A 23,975-nucleotide genomic window follows, 5' to 3' on the forward strand; every position below is an offset into this window, starting at 1 on the left:
AAAAATAACATGCTGCACATAAATGAATATGAGCTTTTGAATATGAGAAGTAAAAGATATAAAACATCGCATAATTACAAAGACATGTACTATGTATCCTACTTATGAACCAAAAATCAGGGAGCCACAACCCCTCCCCGCCTCTAATAAGGTCCGCCAATGTAACCCACTAACCCTGAGACATTATAATTAATATATCATTATATTGAGTTATATAGAGAAACATGTAGACCCGCTATGCTCAACGCATGGTTTAGCACATTCTTGAGTGACTGAACTAATTTAAATCCACATCGAAAGAAACCCTGTAGATATGGGCATGAGCGTAATAAACAAAGTATTATTATAGCGGCGGACTTAGAGGAGATAATTACACATGAAATGTGTGGTGTAGTGGTGACCACAATATGGTCCAAATGTGTAATATGGTGAATAATAAAGGTGGAGCTTTAACAATTTCATTTAATACGGTGAGTAGTTCCCAAATACTCTTCGACTAGGCCGAATACTCGTAACTCCTCAGTCGATCGACTTGACACCGCCTAGCAACTTCTGCAACCATAATCTATTCAAAATGGAATTTTAGATCATTATAGGTATATATGTGGTTTAGTTAACCTTACTTAATTCCCACCATAATTTGACTCGAAAAATCTCAATTTTTATAATGAGGATGACATTTTTGTCATAGAATATGAACCAAATTTCAAAAGTATTTTAATTAGGTCACTTATGCATATTTTCCTCTAGGGGTAAGCAAATTCGATACCGGGGGTACCGATCCGGTACCAAAGTTTTGAGTTTCGGGATCGGTACGGCACGGTACCGGTACCAGATCGGAAAATTTTCTCAAATCGGGCCACTAAATCTTCAAATCGAGTCTCACCGATTTTTTTATGCGTCAAGAAAGAAATGGATGATAAGATGTGGGGGTTGGAATTTGCAATATATGTAGTTAAATTCAAAAAATTTAAAAATATGTTAATTATAGTAAAATTTAAAAATAAAAAATAAAGTCTATGTCGCCACCCAACGTCAATATAAAAAAAAAAATAAAAGGATTTCATATGTGAACCAAAAAAAGAAAAAGGCTAAAAAAACATGTTAAAACATTTAATATAATAAAATATGAAAGTTAAGTGACTTAATTGGAACACTTTTTAAAGTTAAGTGATCTAATTAGAACATTTTTGAAACTTGGCTACTATTAGCTGAATTTGGTCTTTTATTTACTAACATTTGTACAGCGAATCTAATATAACCACTTCAACTCATTTAGTTATGTTGTGAGATTCAATTATCCTAATGTCTGGGTAGCCGGTCTTTATTCGTTGGTCATTTTAAAAGAAAGAAAGTTGGATTTAAATAATCCCAACTAACGGATTTGCTGTTGATGGTCCAATCTTTTAACATATTTGTTCCTAACGAGTCGTGACTAACGAAAGCTTAACTCCATTAGTCTCTGGTCGCCGGAAAAACTTTTACTCCGGAAAACTCAACATTTTTTGTCAGAAAAGTCAACCTGAAGACCACCACCACCACTTACACCACCGCTTACCCCCACCACCTGCACACCACCACCACCACCACGATCACCGCTACTAATATCAACCCTCACTACCTTTTCCAGAAACCTTTTGCGTGTTAGCTATTTGCCTGATTCTTATCCGATCAGACCAAGGAACAGTCGCATGTCCTCGCCATCGAAGCGCTAATTGGTCGTCTAAGTGGTTGGTGCTCGTCAGATTTGCCTCAATAGCCACTCATCACCATCACAGAGTTGGTGCGACCCTTGTTTTCTACTGCAGCCGACTCCGACGGTGATTCTATTGTTCTGACAACCTTAATAATTGACGATTTTACTATAAAAAGGTTTCTTAAAGGTGTGATCTAAGGATTCAAAGAGGTTTGAGATGAAAGTGCAAAGTTTTTTTTTGGCAAAAAAGAGTTTTCCGGCTAAAAATGTTTTTCTGACGACCGGAGACTAACGGAGTTAAGTTTTGTTAGTCGTGGCTCATTGGGGACAAATATATTAAAAGATGAGACCATCAGTTGCCAAACCGTTAGTTGGGACGATTATTTACCAATAGTCCATAATCAAGGTTATTTAAATCCAATTTTAAAAATTAACTTAATGTCATCATTGGGAAGCTAGAACATGTGCATGTCTGTTTATAAGAGTTCTTGAAGCTAAGTGCTAAAGGAAGATTGAAGATCAAGGCAAGCTATTGCTTTCAAGAGATCATGGGCAAGAAAGATCATGGAATTGTGAGTTTTAGTAGTTAAAATAGACATGGACGATTTGAGAACCAGTGAAGAGATAGAGGTTATGGCTATGGTAGAGGCCGGAGAGGCTAGTTCCAACATAGAGAAGATCAAAGTGAACGAGTTATCTATAGTCATTAACAATCAACTTTCATAATTGTCACAAGTATGATCATTATGTGATTGAGTAATATGAAACCAGTGAAGGAAGTAGCTAACTTGCCAAGAGGATGACCTGACCTTTCTTTGATGAAGAGACAACTCCAAAATTAGGAACCAATGGGAGAATGAATGTGCTAATTATACTAATTGGTTTACATGTGAGATGATTTGAAACTTGGTGACTAAACAAACTTGGAATGCAAGTCAAGTCAAGTCAAGTCAAGGCGCCTTATAACAGTAGGAATCCTTTTTGTGTTAAGATTCTAGTTAATTATAACTATGTTTATTTTGTTATGGTAAGAGTAGTTAAATTAGGCTGATTTGGTAGTTTGAGTCTAGTTAGGAGTTTTGGTTTGCAAATTATTACTAGGTACTCACATACCAATTGAATCTCCAATTTTACAAATCATTGCCCAAAGTCAGCTTTCCTCCTAAAATGTGGTAACCTTGCTAATTAGTATGCTTGTATGAACACAATAACAAACAAGTGATTTATGACTAATTTTATCATCTGAATGAACAACTCAATTATCATAGTCTAAAATCAACTATTTGTATTCATTTGTTTATGTAATTTGAACACCTAATAGTAGGTTTAAGCTCCTTTAACTTAATTTTAACATAAACTTACAACTTTCATTCTTTCGTTTCTTATAAGGCAAATATTTATTAAAAAACTTCTAGCAAGCAGCTAGAGAAACCAAATGCAAAACAAGACAATACACCAACGTACACAAATCAAAACCATACAGACATTACCCTACTTCACACCTAAGCCAATGTTCCCATGTAAGGGACGAATGATCCGATCTATGTTTAAACCATAGGAATTCTACCACCTTTATCTCTTCCATCACCCCCATACATCGAAGCATTTAGTCCCGTTAAATGCCGTTCATTTCAAATTTCTCCACAACATCCAAAACTCGGTCAGAATAACCGCGCACCCGCCCCATTTTCCTCTTAACCTTCTAACTTTTAAAGACAAATGGAGCTGATTACCTTTCTTTATGTATTCATAAATTTGTGTTTGATCACCTTCCATATGAGCTTAACACTTATGTTATTTGATCACTTAAAACTATTATATTGGGGTGCATATATAGACCAGTTTCATTTTAAAGAACCCATATTTCTAATAATTGAACTTTGATTTTCATGAAAATCATTTCAAGTGTAATTCTAGCAAATTCATTATTAATTCTAGATACACCAAGAATTCAAAGTTTTAATTATTAAAAGTAACATACAAATTCTGGATATCATTTATGATGCACCTAAATTATTTAATGCATGAATAATGTCAATTTGGGGTCAAAACCAACTTTATATGCTTCAAGAATTGCATATAGGGCGCAGTTACCAAATGATGATTGATCACTCTAGTCGTAATTTGAATACTTTCGTACATTCACATTTTAGCATGTGTTTTTTTGCCTGCAAACTGATCCCACCTTGAACCAGGGACTTTATTTTCTTAATAATAAATATTTGCACAATTGTTCTAATTTTCATATTTTGTTACATTTAAGTCTAATAATAGCTTGAGACTCGTATACTATATGAGTTATGTTGATAAATAAAATAATATTTAATAATTAAGTATAGTATAAAAAACAATAAACTAACATATGTTTAAAGGAAGCATAGCTTAAAATGATTAAAGAAGCAGTACATTAATAAGTTATGCTATGTTTGTTATTATGCCATTGGCAATACTATTACTAAGAAATACGCTAATAAGCAATAGTATGCCATTGGCCTACTGGCTCAATGGCATGGGGGTGATGGTTAAGTTTTAGGATCCTAGAGGTCTTAGGTTTGAAACCTAACTTAGGGGGGTTTTCTCACAGTGGTGGGTTTCCTCCTTGATAGTGTTTTTGAGGGAGTCAGGCATGGAGCGTCAAAATCAGTATGGACGGTTGACATCCCGTCTCATAAAGGTTCACTCAGGTATTGGCGATGGATCCAAACGCTATTAAAAAAATATTTGTTATTATTTTGGTTATTATGCTACACAAGTTTCTAGAAATGATAATATATAAACAGTTAAAATTCATTAGAAAATGATAACATAAAGATAATACAATAGAGAATAAATTTACCATATTATTAATTAATAAGTTGTTATTTTACATTACAATTATAAAAGTAAAGAAAAACTAACACTAGGATAATAGATCACAAATTAATAAAAATTTCTTTTTTATATTCCAGTTAATGTTGTATTCGTTAGAATCCCCTGTTTATCATAAACTCGAAAATACAAGGATTTAATTTAAGTTGAAAATTAAATTCTTGTTAGATTGATAAATTTAAGAAGGGATATTAAATTTTAATAGTTCAAACTTTGGTATTTTGGTCATTATTAATTTCAACTTAAGAAATTCTCTATGTTAATCCCAACTTTCACCATATTAGCCTCCACTAAGCCTTTTCCTAACGAAGACTAATCCAGTTAGTTTTAAGACAAAATATGCCATTTCTTCAGGTTGATGGGGTAAAAAAACTTTTGTTCGTTATAAACCGAATTTACTTTTATCTCTAACTTAGGATGCAAACGAGCCGAGACGAGCTCGAGCTCGAATTGCTTGTATCTTTATTTCTAAAGCTCGAGCTCGGCTCATGATTGGTTTTTCAGGCTCGAGTTCAGCTTGTTTACCATTCATTAATGAGTTTTTATATATTTGTAATTAAAAAAAATATAAAAATAATATTATATAATATGTATTATTTATTTATTTTTTCATTACTATATATATTAATTAATAATAAATAATAATATAAATTTTCAAACACTCCCATAAACCTATAATCAACACGGCGGCGGAGGTGACGATGGTGGCGGCGGTGGCATCGACGGCAAAGGTGGCGACGAAGGTGACGGTAGAGCCAATGGAGGCAGCGGCGGCGACGATGGTTGGTTTTAAAGTTTATTTACTCTTTTCATTTGTCCCTCTCAAATTGGAAAAATGACAATTTTTTGCCCTAAAACTAATCAGGTTAGTCTCTATTAGAAAATGGTTCGATGGAGGCCAATAGAAAGAAAGTTGAAATTAACCTATGGAATTTCTTAAGTTAGGATTAATGCAGGCCAATAGGCCAAAGTTTGGATTATTAAAATCCAATATACCTAAGAAGAATTCAAAAACTTTTATACAATTTAATTTAAGTATTTAAACATAGTCTGACCAGAGTAGGACGCCGAAGCTCCCAAAATTTGAAGAGCGTAATAACCTAAATACGAAAAAGTCTTCATTCTAAAAAATAAATAAAATTTAATTTAAACTTAAACAATACACCTTATACGTCATGGCATGCATGTGACTATAAATAACATGTGATTTCCTATCATTTTTAAACATCCACATGGCAAGAACTTGACAACTTTTGATTTGTTAAATAAACTGCCAATCTCTCTATCCCAATCCACTTGTAAACTACTCAAAACATTATACAAAAAACACATAGTGTGACGCCAAAAATGGTTGCTCACAAAAATTCTGTTGTGGTTGTCATGGTTGCATTTCCATTACAAGGCCACATAAACCAACTCCTCCACCTCTCCCACCATGTCTCCGCCCACAACGTCCCCGTCCACTTCGTGTGCACCACGGTCCAAGCCCGCCAAGCCAAGCTCCGGCTTCAAGGGTGGAACCCTAGCACCATCTCCACTATTTTCTTCCATGACCTACCTGTCCCATCTTTTGCATCTCCACCTCCCAATTGCAACGCGACCCACAAATTCCCTTCACATCTTCAACCTTTATGTGAAGCGGCCACTCATCTCCGTCGTCCAGTCAGTTCGCTCCTTCGTAAACTCTCTCCCACTACCCATCGTCTCGTTGTTATTCATGACTCCCTTATGGGATCCGTCTGTCAAGACTTTGTTTCTCTCCCAAATGCCGAATCTTACACTTTTCATAGCGTCTCGGCTTTCTCCATTGCTTTATACACTTCAGAAAAAGTTGGAGAACAAACAAGAAATCTAGTTCAACCGCGTGATCTTTCAAAAGATGAACTATCGTTCGAGGGTTGCTTCACTTCCGAGTTTAAGAAATTTATCTCAAGTCAACACGAGTATGCGAAACTTAGCTCGGGTCGAATCTACAACACGTGTAGAGTGGTCGAACAACCAATCTTGGACCTACTTGAAACCGAAGCAAGAAAGACAAACAAGAAACTTTGGGCTCTTGGACCTTTTAATCCTGTGAACATACAAAGGTACGTGAAAAAGAATAACTATAATTTTAACATTTTTTTGGTTTAAAATCCTACTAAAAATTTGTTTCGTTTCTGACCACACAAATAAATAGAATTGTGTTTGTCTTTAACAACACTTTCAATAAAATTGATTGGGTCAAAACACTTGTCCTAGGAAACATTATGCGACACAAATTATCCTAAGAAACATTTTCCAGCACATTAGGAAGGCTACATTTTGGGGAATTCTAGAGACACCCTTCTTTTTTGTTAAAACACCCCTCGAATATGTCCTATATAGAGCTATAAGAGACATATTGGGTCATACTGGGGGACCCAATACGTCCCGTATAGCCCTATACGGACATATTGGGAGGTGTTTGTGTGTATTGTAAATTTTATTTAAGTTTGTTTAAACTATTACATAGTTTTCTAATATATTAAATATATTTACATAAACTTATGGTAGTTATGTAATATTCTCGAAAACAAATTTATGAAAAATTGTTCCGTCACAAATTTTACTAGAAGAAATTTTTGAACAAGTTGTCGATAATCGTCAAAATTTTTAACAAGAATTAGGTTTTACTTATTTTGGATAGAAAAAGGGTTGGAATTTTCCAACACATTATATAGATAGGGCTTTGATTTTTGTCAGTATTTTGTAGGTGTATTGTCGCTATTAGGGTCTTTTTGCCCCATTGTGTCGGAAATGTTCAGACATTTTCGTCGTTGTTTTATCCGTCATATTTTATTAGTAGTGATGTAATTATGCACGTGTACATTTATTTATTTCACACGTTTATAAAACCATTAACTAACATTGTACTTCTGTCAGTGAGTCAAAATTCTCAGGTAAAGATGGGGGACCAGTCGAACAATGTCTAAAGTGGCTAGATAAACAAGCGTCCAATAGTGTGATCTTTGTTTCTTTTGGAACAACCACTTCATTCTCAAAACAACAAATCATCGAGATTGCCATCGGGTTAGAAAAGAGCGAACAAAAGTTCATGTGGGTGGTGAGAGAGGCGGATAGAGGAGATCTTGAAAAAGTCAATATTATTCATGATGACCTCCCAATAGGGTTTGAAAACCGTGTCAAAGATCGAGGCTTGGTAATCCGAGAATGGGCCCCACAGTTAGACATACTAGCACACCCATCAATTGGTGGGTTTATGAGTCATTGTGGATGGAATTCCTGTATTGAAAGCTTGTCAATGGGTGTGCCAATAGCTGCATGGCCCATGCACTCTGACCAACCAAACAACGCGGTGTTGGTAACCAAAGTTCTTAAAGTAGGGCTTTTTGTGAAAGATTGGGGCCGAAGAGAGCAAGTGGTGGTGGCAGAAACGGTGGAGAAGTCAGTGAGGAGATTGATGGGGTCAAAGGAAGGGGAAGAGATAAGGAAAAGAGCCGTGGTGATGGGCCGCCAAGTAAGAAAATCGGTAAAAGACGGCGGCATTACTCAAATGGAACTAGAATCGTTCGTTGCTCACATAAGCCGAAAATAAATGAAATAGCAGTCGTCACTTTCTGGTGTGTTTGTGGTTGGGGTGGGGACATATATATTATATAGCGGATCATGTTGATACCTCAACGTGTGAGTTGTCACAAAGTCAATAACGATATTCTTGAAAGAAATTTAAAAGAAAAGTGTAATGTATGTTTTGTTGTTTATTTTAAATTGTATTTTCAACATGTGTGTCTTTACGTAAGTAATGTAAAAGGTTGTGTTAATGATATTTTATTAAATAAAATTGTATTATAATTATAAATAGTATTAAATAGCATGGCTTGGCGTGGTGGAACTTGGTTGGTCCATTTTTTGTTTTAATAGTTTATTTGCTTTAAATTATTTTATGTTAACTTTTAAGGCTTTCATGTTATTTTTTAGGACCGATCAAATTCGCATTAGCTCTTTAAGGCAACGTGTAGGATTTTTTTTTTGGTTCACTTTGTCTTTTGTTTTAATTATGTAGGTATTGTTTTGGCATTGACGAATTTATTTTGCGGTTTAATTTTGTTGTTGTAACCCAATACTCATCGAATTCGGGTTGACTTACAGATGTACTGTGTAAGTTTAACCAACCGATTAAATATGCTTAAAATATGCTTGTAATATCATAAGTTATACGAGTGTTAATTCTATTATGTACATTTACTTTATGTGGTTTATTGCTGTTAACGTTATGAAACGCCGCAGCACCGACGTAACGCGAAGGGTAGAGACCTATATACTTGCATAAACAAGTTGCTCACATAGGTCGATAATTAATGAAGGGGAAAATTCCCATAATAACCATTATAAAGAAAGGTTTTTCAAATTTGTCCATCTTTTACAAAGAATTCTCAAAATGTTCATTAAGAAAAAGGCGGGACGACTTTTTAATAATTTAAGACGACTATTCGTAGAGCCAATGAAAAACGAACACGTGTCCATAAAGTTGACATATCGACTGGTTCGTGAAGACAATCTAAGCGCCAACAAAGCAGTCGGCCTGACAACTACATTCATGTCTATGTCGGGCCAACTAGAATATGAACATGCTGACTAGATCGTGAAAACGTCTACTAGATCACAACCGACTAGATCACGTTGTTAAAAACATTTATCGACTAGTAAATTTTATTGGACGACTAGATCATATCTAATAAAGATTTTGAAAAAGCATTATCATAAATTAGGGACGACTAGATCGTGAATATGCCGACTAGATCATGATACAAAAAAACTGGGACGTCAACAATATTATCATTTTAAAATGGTTTTAGTCACGGGTGTATAGTAAAACAATCATTTTAAAAATTGAAAAAAATACTAACATTTATACTATAAATAGGCAAGAATCAAGATAGATAATATGTACCACCAAAATATACCCAAAACCAATATCCTTGCAAAATGTTTTCCGGAATCTAGACGTGGTTTTGTTAGTTTTTTTTTTTTTTACAAATCTGGTAGAAATTTTGCAAGAATATTGACTTTGGGTATATTTTGATGGTTCATATTATCTATCCGATTATTGCCTATTTATAGTATACGGTTAGTATTTTTTTCATTTTTTAAAATGATTTTTTAACTATACACCCGTGACTAAAATCATTTACAAACCATTTTAACATGATTTTTAAAATGATAATCTAGTCATTTGGTTTTTGTATCATGATCTAGCCGTTCCGGTTTATTTTATCATGATTTAGTAGTCCCCGTTTTTTTGTATCATGATCTAGTCGGCATGTTCACGATCTAGTCGTCCCTAATTTTTTATAACGTTTTTTCAAAATCTTCATTTGATATGATCTAGTCGTCCAACAAAATTTATTAGTCGGCCCGTGTTTTTAACAACACGATCTAGTCAGTTGTGATCTAGTCCCCATGCTCATGATCAAGTCGGCCTGACATATACATGAATGCAGTCGTCGGACCAACTACTTTGTTGGCGCTTAGATTGTCTTCACGAACCAGTCACGGCATCAGCTTTATGGGCGCATGTTTGTTTTTCATTGGCTCTACGAACTAGCCGTCTCATATTATTAAAAATCCGTTCCATCTTTTTTTTAATGAACATTTAAAAAATTCTTTGTAAAAGATGGACAAATTTGAAAAAGCATTTTAAAAAATAATTATTACGAGAATTTTCCCTAAATAAATAACAATCGTCATTTTCTAGTGCTGGTGATTGGGTGGGGGCAATGATATATGGAGGGTATGGCTAATACCCCACCTTTTGAGAATGTGAGTTGACCTAAATCCAGAACCATGTTCTTGTAAGAAACTTAAAAGAAAAGGTGTTAATGTATGCTTTGTTGTATTTTTATTAATTGTAATTTCAACATATATGTTTTTGGATAACTTAGTAATATATTAAAGCAAGACTACATGGACTCATGTTATCTTTTTAAAGTATTCATATAAAATAACACATAAGCTATTTTAAAAATTAAACCATATTTAAATCTATTAAATTTAATATGCTACATTTATTATTATTTTTAAAATTTCAAATTAAATTTTCATTAACTCTCATATAAAGGTTATTTCCAGAAATAAAAAAAATGTTTAATGTTTATTTATTTATTACGTATTATAAACTAATTTTTAGATACTTTATTTCAAAATATTATTATTATAAAGATCCATTTGATTTGCGTAAAACAACTAGCATATGCCTAAACTATTAAAGGTCTTTTTTTCGAGCGTGTGTACATTTAAATACCCAGAATTTGTCTTCTGTGAAAATTTAGTTAAACTTGGCTTGATTCTTGATTTATTTTACCATTTTAAAACTAAAGTTATCATTTCGTACCATTGAATTGTATATAAACATCTTTATTATTGATACTATATTCTTTATTCAGCCCGTGTATACACATGTTACTAACCTAGTAGATAATATAGAAAGACAATGTAGACATAATAAATGCTAATAAACTTTAATTAAAAAACTTATTTATAAAACATGAAAGATGTGTGAGGATATTGTCATCTATTTTAGATCATCAATAATGATTAGATAGAACCTCTTACCACCCGAAATGTTGGCTTGCATAGGTCAACAAACATAGTGTGAATTAATGCAAGCTTGCAAGAAACCCTCCAAATGTTATTATGAAACATCTACTTCGTTTGTTTCTCTATCACACAACCTTCACAAGTATCAAACGTGTTGATCTTTGGCAAAACCAAAGACCATATATACCTTTTTCATTCAGTTGTTGCAACCCATTATAGTGAAGTTGTTCATGTCTACCATGTCATATCATTGATGCACTATCCTCATTTCTAACCTCAATATGAGATTTGGATGCTTCAAGAAGCTAGGAACATGTTATTCTAAACTAGCCTGACCTTCATTAATTAGTTCTCTTTCTTTGTGAACGATAGTGCATGCCTCACCTTCAACGGGTGATGCATATCCCATCTTCATTAGTTACCCATAGACAACAAATTGTACTTAAGTTGTGGAGCATAGTATTGAGGAATCTGTGTTGCCCATTGCTCGCATGGCAATGGTCTTATTACTTGCTCATGGTAACCAACGCTCGATTCGCTTGGCAATGGTCAATTGACACCTTATTTGCTCATGGTTTGATTTATTTACCGCAATTTATTACTTAGATCATTGCAAAACTGGTGATAATCTCACTCAACTTTATATTGACAAACTTTATTGTATTTTCTACGCATATGCAGGTTATCGATTGATTTGAAGATTGAAGTTTCGACATCTAGAAAGGACCTTAGAGAATAATTGAAGACAATTTATATTTAAATTTATGTTTGGATTATATTTACTTATTTGGATTATTTGTTATGTTTGGATATTGTGTGCACTTTTTATGAAATAATTAACTAAATAGATATTGTCATTTTATTTTATGATAGTACCTTTGAGCTGTGAACAATCAGCTCACGTCCTGACATTTTCGCCTTAGGTTGGGGTGTGACATAAATCGACCCACACAGTCCTCATAGCATCACGAAACTAATCCCAATATCAATTTTAACTCAGAAGGCCGGTTGAATCAAGTTCAAGTACGAGTTCTATTTGAAAAATCCTAATTAGTTGTTCTCATTCATTTTGGCCTTGATAGAGGTAATTGTTATAGGGTTCTTGATCGGTTTTGCATCCTCCAATAAACCCCTCTGTCAATTTTGAATAATTGAGAGTGAAAAACATGCAATTCGAGATTATCGAATTAGGGCTTATACTTGATTTGGATTTAATTTGTGAATATATACTTTAAATTGAATGTTTCATAAGATAAACGTGTGAGACGTACACCGGCCCAGATGGCTGGCGAAATATTTTTAAGTCACAGAACCGGCCGAGGCGTAGGTTCGAGCACCAGTTGGCCCGACTCCTTTTCTTTTTTCTTTTTTTATTGTTTCTATTATTTGAAATTAATTAATTTACATCTTAACCATATTAAAAAACAAATATTATTTAAACTCGTTAACGAACCGAATCCCATTAAACTTTTAAAACAACTCTAGTTTAACGATTCGTTATATGAATGTGTGTGTGTGTGTTTGTGTGTGATTTTGTTTATATATATATATATATATATTAACCTAATGTACTATTTTAATTGTCTTCATTTTTAACTCAGCTTTATAAAGATATATATTTAACGCCTTATCGATCCCAAATCCATTATAAACCCGTTATCTTGTGTCTCGTTCGCTTATTACGGTTAGATATTTATTGTGTTTTACATTTCAAAATTAGGACATATCATCAAGATTTCTAGTGGAACTAACTAATCCGCTTTACTCGTCTTCCAGTTACAACATTTATTTAAGAATGTGAGTAATCACATAGCCTTTTTCTTTATTTTGTTTTGGCGGCATTATGCGTACTAAAAACTACTATTTGTTATATTATTTCACTCAAACACAATTCCATTAATTGCGTTGTGTGATATTGCTCGATTAATTATTGATTGCTAAATGGTTTAGGTGTTTATTTCTTTGATGGTTGACTGATATCTCATCCTCATCCTCGTCCTAATAGTATGATCAAACGCCGTCCGAGTAGACATGTCCGAATCTAGTGGCATGTTCGAAAAGACACATTTGTTTAGTTTCTACGAAATTATCCGAGTAAACATATCCAAAATCTAGTGACATGTTGAAAAGACACATTTATTTGTTTGTGTTAATTGATGCTATTCACCAACGCGATGAATTGTTTATTTCTCATTATTATTATTATTATTGTTATTATTATTATTATACTAAACCGTGGTTACTCGCTCAACATGTGTTGTTGAAAAATTATTTTTATGCATCATGTAGGTTATTATACGAAGTGAATTGAAGTGAAGAATTTAATTTGGACTTTAGGATAATAAATAAAAGATAAATCAATTGTTGCAATTTCTTTTGTTTTAAATACTTTGTGCACTTTGATCTGAATAAAATAAATTTGATATTGACACTTTTTATTATTATAGTGTCTTTGAGTTATGATACAAATATTGTCGCATCCCGGCATGTTCCGTCGTTAGGTTGGGGTGTGACGTCATTGCCTAAACTTGAGAATCACCTTGGAAGTCTAAGCGAAAAGGAGCCCACGTCTCCGTAAAGGTGTTAGCGGCTGCAATACGAGAAGACAGCAACTTATTTATCCCTTAATGGATAAATGCCATTGCTTTGGCGTCTTCTTTTTTAGATTCATGATGTTTGGAATGATCATTACCGGTCACAATAACACAGGCATCATACAGCTCCCACATTTCTTGTGACTTCAGGATCGTTTTCATATGAATGCTCCAGTGCTCATATATAGCCTTCGCCCTTGAACATCGATATAACTTAATTTATAGTTGAAGCCTGCAACTTTTCTTCCATAACTTATTTTGAATGATCTTTTACTCTACTCGAATCTCATAACCCTGCGCTCTAATGCCACAATGTTGATGATCAAATGACAAACACAAGGAAACTCACAAGCATATTCTAAAGATTAACTCGTTTATTGATTGAAAGAAAGAAATTTGCGATTACATTGAAATGAACAAACAAACTAGTCTGAGAAGAAACAAACATAATGAAAAATAAGGAAAAAAAAACAGGACACTCATCTTGACCTAAACGACTCTTTTATTCAAAACTTAAATTTAAATCTTCATGCACATGCTTAGGGATGCAAAAGAGTTGAGCTACTCTCCATATTGATTCGTGAAAAATCATGATCGAGAATAAGCTTGTTTAATAAATAAGCCTGAGCCCGAGTTTCACTTGTCGAGCTCGAGCTGGCTCACGAGTCTAAACAAGCGTGGCATTTATATAATTTATCTTTTATTATATATATATATATATATATATATATATATAATGTTATGAAAAATAACCAAATAATATATACTATGTTATATATAAAATTATAATTAAATAAGAGTATATAAAAATAATTATAAATATATAAAAAAAATATTAATAAACAGTAAACAAGCCGAGTTCGAGCTTTAAAAATAAAGATCGAAACGAGCCAAGCTTGAGCTCTATAAAAATTGAGCAAGCCGAGCTCGAGCCTAGTCAAGCTCGAACGCAAGCTTGGTTCGGCTCATTTGCCCCCTACTGGCGTGCCATGCATCAAACTTGGGCTAACGAGGATCCAATTTTAAGTTACATCCAACAATATAATATTTAATTACTATCACATAAAAAGCTACGATAAAAGTAATTAAATTATGTTATGAATAAAAACTATATATATAATCTATAAAACGTATATAAATATTAAATGAAGTCTGTCTGAATTGAAAATGTACTTAGTACTCGACCTCAAGTTTTAGAAAATGAGCTCCAAACAAGTCGAAATTAAGTTCGAGCTCTTATCATTTAAACAAGTCAGCTCAATATCATATTAGATTGGCTCGTTTATACCCTAAATGTGTGTGCCTAAATCAAGTATGTCCACTCATTTACAAGGTATATAAATTAATTACATTGTTTTTTTCTACTCTTGAAAATTAAACCAAAAATGAAAATGGCTTTTCAATCAAATTAATCAAGTAACTTTTGCAATAGACAAACATATAAAACAGACCACTTCAAATGTTTCTAATTTAGAAAGCACTTGAAACTTTCAAGCTTGAATTAGAAAATGGAATCTATGTCGACTACCGACTAGACATACAAGTGTATCCTGTTTGTGCGTTTGTGTCAAAACTCATCACCACAAATACAACACATTGACACAAAATGACAGCTGCTCATCTATCAAATAATTGATGAATAAATGAATAATATCCATCAATTATTATCTATTTATGTGGTCAATGAACGATTCCATTTCCATTTGAGTAACACCGTCATCTCCCACTGCCTTTCTTATGCAGTGGCCCATCACCACCGCTCGCTTCCTTATCTCTTCCCCTTCCTTCGAACACATTAACCTCCTCACTGACGTCTCCACCACCACTGCCACCACCACTTGTTCTCTCGGGCACCAATCTTGCACTACAACTCCTACTTTAAGAATCTTGGTTACCAAGATCGTGTTGTTTGGTTGGTCAGAGTGCATGGGCCATGCAGCTATTGGCACACCCATTGACATGCTTTCAATACACGAGTTCCATCCACAGTGACTCATAAACCCACCAATTGATGGGTGTGCCAGTATGTCTAGTTGTGGGGCCCATTCTCGAATCACCAAGCCCCAATCTTTGACACGGTCTTCAAACCCTTCTGGGAGTTTGATACTAATAGCATTATCTTTTTCAAAATCTCCTCTATCCGCGCCTCGAACCACCCACACGAACTTTTGTTCGCTCTTTTCCAACCCGATCGCTATCTGGATGATTTGTTGCTCCGAGAATGAAGTGGTTGTTCCGAAAGAAACAAAGATCATACTGTTGGATGCTTGTTTGTCAAGCCAGTTAAGGCATTGTTCGACTGGACCACCATCTTTTCCTGAGAATTTTGACCGACTATGACAAATATAATGTTAGTTAATGGTTATGTAAATAAGGGAAAATCATGTGTACTAGACTCATGCATGCGTGATTGCGTGGGGTCCGGATCGTGGCCTAATGTAGACATCCTTACCCTTAATTTACGTAGGAGGTTGTTTAGGACTCGAACCCGTGACCTTTTACATCTCATTAGGGTGTTTAATATTCGAATCATGTTCATAACCTCAACATTCGATCTGAATTGAGGTTCCATTTTTTAATTCAGTTTTTGAATTTTCAAATCAAATATGTATTTATTCAAATTTATATATCAGATTTGAATCAAATTCAACTTTGCGATTTTGATTTGAAATTCGAATTGAGTTTTAAAACTTCAAAACTCTGAATAACTCATTTCTATTAACCCGAGAAGTCGAAATTAAGATAGTTGAACATCCCTACCATATTGCATACAGCGACCTTAGGGTAAGGGGCGGTCTCTGGCACGCATCTGGGCCGGAGATCAACAACTGGGTTGTTACTGGCAGGAACACGGCCCTAGGTGTAGTGGTACCACCTAAAAGTCATACCAATCATCTGGCATTTCCCGCACCACGGCACCCTTACCGGATCCCATGGTGTGAAGGATTAGAAAGATGTGTTTCATGGGTTAATGGATGAGAGGGAATCATGAAAAAAATATGATGTGGCGATAATATGGATAAGAGAGTTGATCCCTCCACCCTTACCGGGGTCCCATGGTTGAACCCTTTAAAGGTTAGGTAAATACGTGCAATAAATAAAATAATGTATTGGATTTGGTGGCCTAGAGAGACCCAAAGTTTCTTAAACATCTAAAGATTATGGGCTTAAGTCCTGGAAAGTAAAACAAATTTATTGTTTAAAAAGAAAGAACATAAAATAATGCATGCAATATTACATGAAACTTATAATTAATCTAGATTATTTATAAATTTGTTGTCACCTTTGTATATTCACTGGATTAAAGGGTCCAAGAGCCCAAAGTAACTTATTATCCTTTATTGCTTCTGTTTCAAGGAGTTCCAAGATCGGTTGTTCAAGAACTCTACACGTATTATAGATCCTTTCTTGCTTCTGTTTCTTTCTTGCTTCTGTTTCTTGCGATTTTTATTTCAATTTCTAGTTCAGGTGTGTGCTGAAGCCTGAGTTTTAGTCTCTGTTGATTTCGATTTCTGCTTCAAGACTTCAAGTGGATTTACTATGTTGCTATTATAATATGCCAATTTGAGGTTAGCTTATTCTTATCACTTTATATTATTATATGTACAATAATTTGGCATTTTATAATCTGTCCTAACTGAATTTTTGCCCAATTGTATTAGAAATTTAGAATTTACCCTAATTGAGTTCTTGCTCAACTGTTGTATTAGAGTTTAGAAATTTAAAATATGCACTAATTCTTTTATTGTTATTTGCTACTTGTTTAACATTGACACCGAACTTACGAATCTGGTTATGCAAAAAAAGCAAAAAAGACTTAAAAGGGAGATTTTAATTGAATTACAAAAATGAGATATTTTTAAACTTGTACATAGTAGATCAAGCTCTACCTTCACTCAATTAGATTTAACCAATTTAAAGAATTCGAAACTATTTTTGGGTTTTTGTTTAGTATAGTAAAGTTAAAATCATTCGGTAAAGAAATTTTAAAAAAGAAGTGTATTAATCTTAAAAATTTTTTGAAACATGATGGTAAGGTAGATATTGATGGTTTAGATCTACTTCAAGAACTAAAAATGCTAAGGGATATTATAGATTTAGAATCCATCACACGTATTATAATATATTAAAAACTTTGGTTTTTTTTCAAATGCTTATATTACCTATAACATTGTGTTAACTATTCTTGCAATCATTGCTTCCACATAACTTAGTTTTTCCAAATTAAAATTGATAAAAATTATTTAAGATCTACAATGTCACAAGAAATGTTAAACGGTTTAACTCTTTTACCGATTGAGAATAACTTTTTAGCAGAAATTGATTATGATTATTTCATTAGCAATGTTCATCCAATAAAGCTAGAAAAATAAATTTCATATGAACATAGTTTTTTACTGGCACGACATGACTAAAAAAAATTAACTCCGCCAACTATAAATATTTTGGTTTATTTTTGCCGGTCCCAAGCCCGGATAAAGGAGGAGGGTTTATATTCAAATAGTTTGAAAAAAGCCTCAAATTAATAGTTAGCTTAAGGCCTCTAAAAACCTTGGGTCGTCAGTGCGACAAACCCTCTAAATTAGGCACATTTTGATTGTATAGATCTAAACATTTTAAATATTACAAGTCTTACAAGTAAATGATCTCACATTTTCAAATATGGAAAAAATATATACTTAATTTCACAACATATTCTAGTGTTATTCCACTGATGATACCAAAAATAAAAGATGATGGAGGCATGTATTAAAGTTGCGAAGAAACAACCAATAGACTACCAAGTTCTGAGGAACCTCTTCGACTCATCTTAAACATAAAGATTCTTCAACAGACTAAGAACTTGGATCTTCAATGCAGCAGCAACAAAAACTCGAACAAGAGAAGAGGGAATGGAGTCTATATAGACCGAAAAAAGGATTTCTTGAAAGAACATGTATCGAGAATATTGAACTGTAAAATGTAGCTTGAAACTGATGTATGTCGTGCTGTAATAAAAAAAAAGTATTCAGAAAGCTTAAATTTCTATAACTAGTACGGATAATTTAGAGTGTCTCCACAGGGAATCAATAGAAAGTGCAGTTCAAACTCATTTTTTACTTAATCTAATTATACTAAAGCGGACAGACGATGTCAAGAAGTTTAAATGATTTTATTGTGAAAATACTTTCAGAAAACAATTTAATTGTAACTTATAAAATCAATATGAGAAAAGTGTAACTACACATCAGGTTCAGGTAATGCAATGAAGTGCACAATTGTAACTCTTATCTCATGGATAACTACATAGACATGGTTCATTGATTAGTTTTGATATATAATTACTAGACACGTTAGTTTGGTATAATGATTCACGGAACCTAATCCGACGAATTGACACAACTGGATGTGGTCTACCTACCTGCAAGTTTATTAATATAAAACTCCATTTAAATTAATGATCAAAGGTAAACGCTTCAATGACTATAAGAACTTAATACTAAATGTTGATGAACACAAACCAATTGATTTATAAGAAACGAGAATCCCAGTAAAATAACTGTTTAATCAGTTTAAATAAATGTAAAGCTAGATTTGCTGAATTATTAAATCAAAACTCAATCCAATCATAGATAGAAACTACAAACACAGTCGGTTCATACAAACCTTACACCTGAAGTTAGTGTGACATTCGTCATTTTTAAAAACCGAAAACCCGACCCATTTTAAAATTCCAAAACCTGTCGATCTTCATTTAGTAATAAAATGGTGAATTGTTTTGTATTTATGTTCAGGATGTTGTTTATATTTATAATATTGTTTTATTATTTATGATATTACAAATTTAATCCAAAGTATTTTCTCATCTTTCTTTCATTAATTGAGACAAAGGCATTTAATTGTCATAGTAATTTATTAGTAATCAAAATCAATGATTTTAAGCCTTATAAGTATCATCTTCACTAGCTATTAAATTAACTCACTTTGACCTTGTTATCAACGATTTTGAGTCTATATAAAGCTCACTCATTCTCTACAATTTCTTTGCACAATCAAATTACACTCAAAATCATCAAAGCTTGTCAATTTTTCTCAAGTCTCAAGTTTGACTTTCAAAAGTCAATTGCTCAAGAATTATTATTTTCTTTTTCTTTTGTGATTCAATCCCCGGGTAATGTTTATTTCTTGTCGTTACGCGTAATTATTGTTTCCATGATGACAACACAAACAACATTCATGGAGACGTATCATTCTTCGTAATCGTCTCACTTATGTTCGGCTTACGAATTTTATGTTTAAAAGTCAACTTTTTATTTTTACAAACTAATAATCAAGAAAAAGCATGTTTCTTATCATACTACTTCATCTTTTTAAAAAACCCGACTCAAAAACTGGGTTCGTGTCTGACCAAAAAAATGAATCACTCGTTAAACTAGTTTTCTTAATTAATTGTTTGGTTGGAAGAAAACGGACTCATCTAAATTAACTAATAATTATTATAACCCATTTATTTTTTCAAGACTAAAATAAATTAACTTACCAAATCAAATAACCTAAAACATTTTTAATAAACCCAAAAAAAATTTTCTTTGTAAATTGTTTTGTCAAAAACCGAATGTGACATTCGTCATTTTTCAAACCCGAACCTGACCTATTTTAAATTTTTAGATTTGCATTTATTAATAAAATCTCGCTTTCATTATGTATTTATTTGTTTTATTTATTGATTTAATATTTATTCATGTTTTCATTCCAATCGCGTCGTTTAAACCTAATTAAATCAAGTTTTGTGCTCGAAATGCACTTAACCTTAAGTCCAGGGACTAAATGTAATTTTTCTAAAAAAATCTTCCCCAGAAGCTGGCAGCGCCACGCGACGAGCATAGCCAGGCTCGCTGCGCGACGCGGCGTGGTCTTTTTGATTCCTCTTTGGCTAGTCTCGTCGTGTAATGTGGCGAGGACTACCTATCTCGTCGCGCGGCGACGCGACGAGCTACCAGTGCAACTTTTCCTTGCAGGTCAAACGCCATGAATTCCTCCTCTCAGATTTTCAGCCTTTTGACTTGTTTTTAAAAGTCTTGAATGAACATAGACCATAATCTAGTTAATTATTTTTCCCCTTCATCAATTGGGTCAAAAACCCATTAATTTCTTGTTTAAAATTGCTAAAGACAAGCCATTTTACTAGCCTTTGTAATTAATCCTCCTTGCCTTGTTATTAACAAATTTCATCCTATATAAACCCCTCTAATATTCTACAAATTGATTACCACAATATTTTACACTCTCAATTGTGTTCTTGCTTCCCAAGTTATGCTAAAGACCAAGTTTGATTAAGAAGGTCAAACCGTTCCAAGTTTTTCGTTTTCTTTGTTATTCCATGATTGGGTAATTTATTTATTTATTTATTTTCGGTAAAACACATCCTGTGATCATTACCATGTTGTCACCTTATGTCGACAGTCATGGTTGTGTTTCACTACCGCTTGTCAGCCCGTCTAATCTTCGGTTATAAAAGTTTTATGTTAAAAACTAACTTTTACAAAACTAATTAACCGAACTAAACTTTTCCAACATGACACTTTATCTTATCATTTCAAACATGTTAGGCATAAACCCGACTCAAAACAGAGTTCATGTACGACCAAAAACGAACCACTCATTTAACATGTTTTCTTAAATAATATTCAGTTCGGAACCGAACTCATTAAAATTGCCTAACAAATATTATAACCTATATTTTTCCTAAAACTAAAATAAAATTGACTATAAATCAAGTAATTAACCTTTTTAACGTAACTTATAACAATAAAATAAAATTAGATTTTTAACAAACTTTTTTGTTTAAGAATTTATAAACCGAACATGGCGGCCATCTTTCTTATTCTTCCTCAACCTTCCAAGTTAATTATTTATCTAGGGTCGTTCGTTGATCGAACCTTGTCGGTTCACTCACTTAAGACATCTTTGCTTTTTTTTCTCTCATTTCCCGCTACTTAACAAGTGAGTTTCTCACCCCCCCCCCCTTTTTACTCTTTTAATATTTTGGGGGTAGCATATATATCCTAGCAAAGCACTTAGTTTTATTTAGCCTCATTGCTTCAAACTACAATTCATATCATGAACTTGTGCGCTAGTATTTGCTTGTATGAATTATGCCTTATGTTTGATTTGTATTTATTACTGCATCATAGCCGCATTAGCCAAAATAAGTATATTCATATGCTCCTCTTACTATTTAGACTTTATGCCAAATAGAAAAGGGCCTCATCAATATTTTTGCATATTTCATTACTCGCTTGTTTAATATGCATGTTCATGGAATTGTATGATTTTTGCCTCATATTATATTATATAACAACTTATGGAAAATTCACCAACTATTTTTAGTTGACTTTTATTTTATATATGTGCTGTGGATATGAATGTGTGATGAAAATCAATATCGAAGACAATAGATTGCCTTAGGTCGTTTTAAATAACAGGATGTAATAGTTAGTTTGCTTTGTTATGATGTTATTTTCGTTTCAAACTTGTGTACTTGAGATTTAATATGATAATGATAATATTGCCACTTTAATAGTTGTTACATATGTTTTAAGCAATCTATAAGTTATTCCCCGGCATTTCACAGCCAGCCGGGGTGTGACACCGAACATCCTCGCCAAATTATTTTCTTTACGCAACTTCTTTTTAAGACTAGCTATTTATTTATATAGGGGAGTTCGTTGAACCGAACTTTGTCGTTTCACTCGTTTAAAGGCATTTTTCGCTCTCGACTCGCTTACTTAACAATTAAGTTTTTCATAACCCCTTTTTAACGCTTTTAATATTTTTAGGGTGTAGCATGTCACAAATTTTTATTGTTAGTTATGAAATTGTTTACAAACAGATTCACACATATCGTTCATGTTAATATTATTCTCGCATCTTGTTTATGATTATCCGTGAATTATGTGCACGTGTTTACAGTTTTTATGATGGAAGTTACGCAAACGCATACAAATAGTGGGAGGGAGGGTCCGAGGACGACCTGCGCCATCTAACGTTACGACTTCGTTTGTTTACGTAAGGTGGTTCTCATTTCCTCGACTTCTACAGATTTGGCTAAATGAACGGAAGGACGACACTATTTGATTTCATTTACTTTATGTTTGAATATTTATTGCATGACGATCGTTGTATCGCACTTATATATTTATACACACACACCAATGTACTTGCGAATTATGGAATACTATTAATAGTGCTACGAGCTTATGAGTGATTTGTATGGTACACCCGGGCTTATTCCGCTTAAAGTCGGGGTGTTACAGTTAGGGGTGTTCTAAAAATCTGAACCCATATCCGAAATATCCAAAAATTCGAATCCAAATTATCCAAAAATTCATATATCCGAGATTTGGATATACGAAATCGGATTTGGTAGTGGTTTTGAAAATTTTGGATAGTTCGGATATCCGAACTATCCAAACTATTTTTTTTTATTTTATTAATTTTGGATTTTTTTGATATTTCAGATATTCGAAATATTTTTAAAAGTAGTTATTTAAAATTTTTTATAATTAGGAATATTGGTTTTAAATAATCCCAACTATGGCCTATTGGTAAATATCAGTCCCAACTTTACACTTGCCTGCTGACCGTCCCAACTATTGATGTATTTGTTTTTAACGGGCTGCGACTAACGGATGTTAACTCGGTTAGTGATTTGCTGATGTGGATCTTCTTCTTTGGCCGCATCATGCCAAAAACCAGCAACTCGTCTCCATTCTCCCTAATATCGTCTCACCATCTCTTTGGATATTTCGGATATTCGGTTCACTATCCGACTTTAAACATCCCTACCTAAAGTAGTTACCAGTGGTTTAGCCTTGCCTCTGCATTTTGGTTCTCTTGATTCTTGGTTAGAAGGATGAATTCATGGATGATTTAGTGATTCATGGGTGTTGATTTGATGACTTGGAGCTCCCAAAATCATCCAAAACGACTGAGGTCTGAAGATACTTCAACCTAAGGTTAAAACAGGCTTAAATATGGAAGAAAAACCCAAAAATCGACTTTCCTCGTGGGGTCCACTTTAAACTACGGTAGGGACACCATAAGCTGCGGCGGACTCTGCCCCTACGGTGTGTAGAAACTGCCTTACGGTGGCCTTTATGGCTTCTGTCCCAGCCTCCACCATAAGCTTCGATGGAGGTGTCTCCCACATCCTCGTTTTCCATTTTCTTGATGCTCGTTCGCCGTTCTGACCCCTC

General features: G+C 33.6%; 2 protein-coding genes across 2 annotated transcripts; one reads left to right on the forward strand and one right to left on the reverse strand.

Annotated features, from left to right (window-relative positions):
* The first annotated feature begins 5,879 nt into the window (after window positions 1-5,879).
* Window positions 5,880-8,275, forward strand: LOC143634139 (zeatin O-glucosyltransferase-like). The gene is made up of 2 exons (XM_077102298.1): window positions 5,880-6,651; window positions 7,469-8,275. The coding sequence occupies exons 1-2, from the start codon at window positions 5,912-5,914 to the stop codon at window positions 8,139-8,141; spliced, it is 1,413 nt and encodes a 470-aa protein (XP_076958413.1). The 5' UTR covers window positions 5,880-5,911; the 3' UTR covers window positions 8,142-8,275.
* A 7,126-nt stretch (window positions 8,276-15,401) lies between these two features.
* On the reverse strand, window positions 15,402-23,942 carry LOC143634195 (zeatin O-glucosyltransferase-like). Its single transcript, XM_077102348.1, has 3 exons — window positions 23,867-23,942; window positions 17,021-17,174; window positions 15,402-16,071 (listed from the first exon to the last, which is right to left on the reverse strand). Exons 1-3 carry the CDS (start codon window positions 23,940-23,942, stop codon window positions 15,402-15,404), a joined length of 900 nt encoding a protein of 299 aa, XP_076958463.1.
* Window positions 23,943-23,975: the final 33 nt, after the last annotated feature.

Source organism: Bidens hawaiensis, unplaced genomic scaffold (genome assembly GCF_021521415.1).
Source record: "Bidens hawaiensis isolate Kalapana, Puna unplaced genomic scaffold, B.hawaiensis_p1.1 tig00007028_1, whole genome shotgun sequence".
Classification (NCBI taxonomy): Eukaryota; Viridiplantae; Streptophyta; class Magnoliopsida; order Asterales; family Asteraceae; genus Bidens; species Bidens hawaiensis.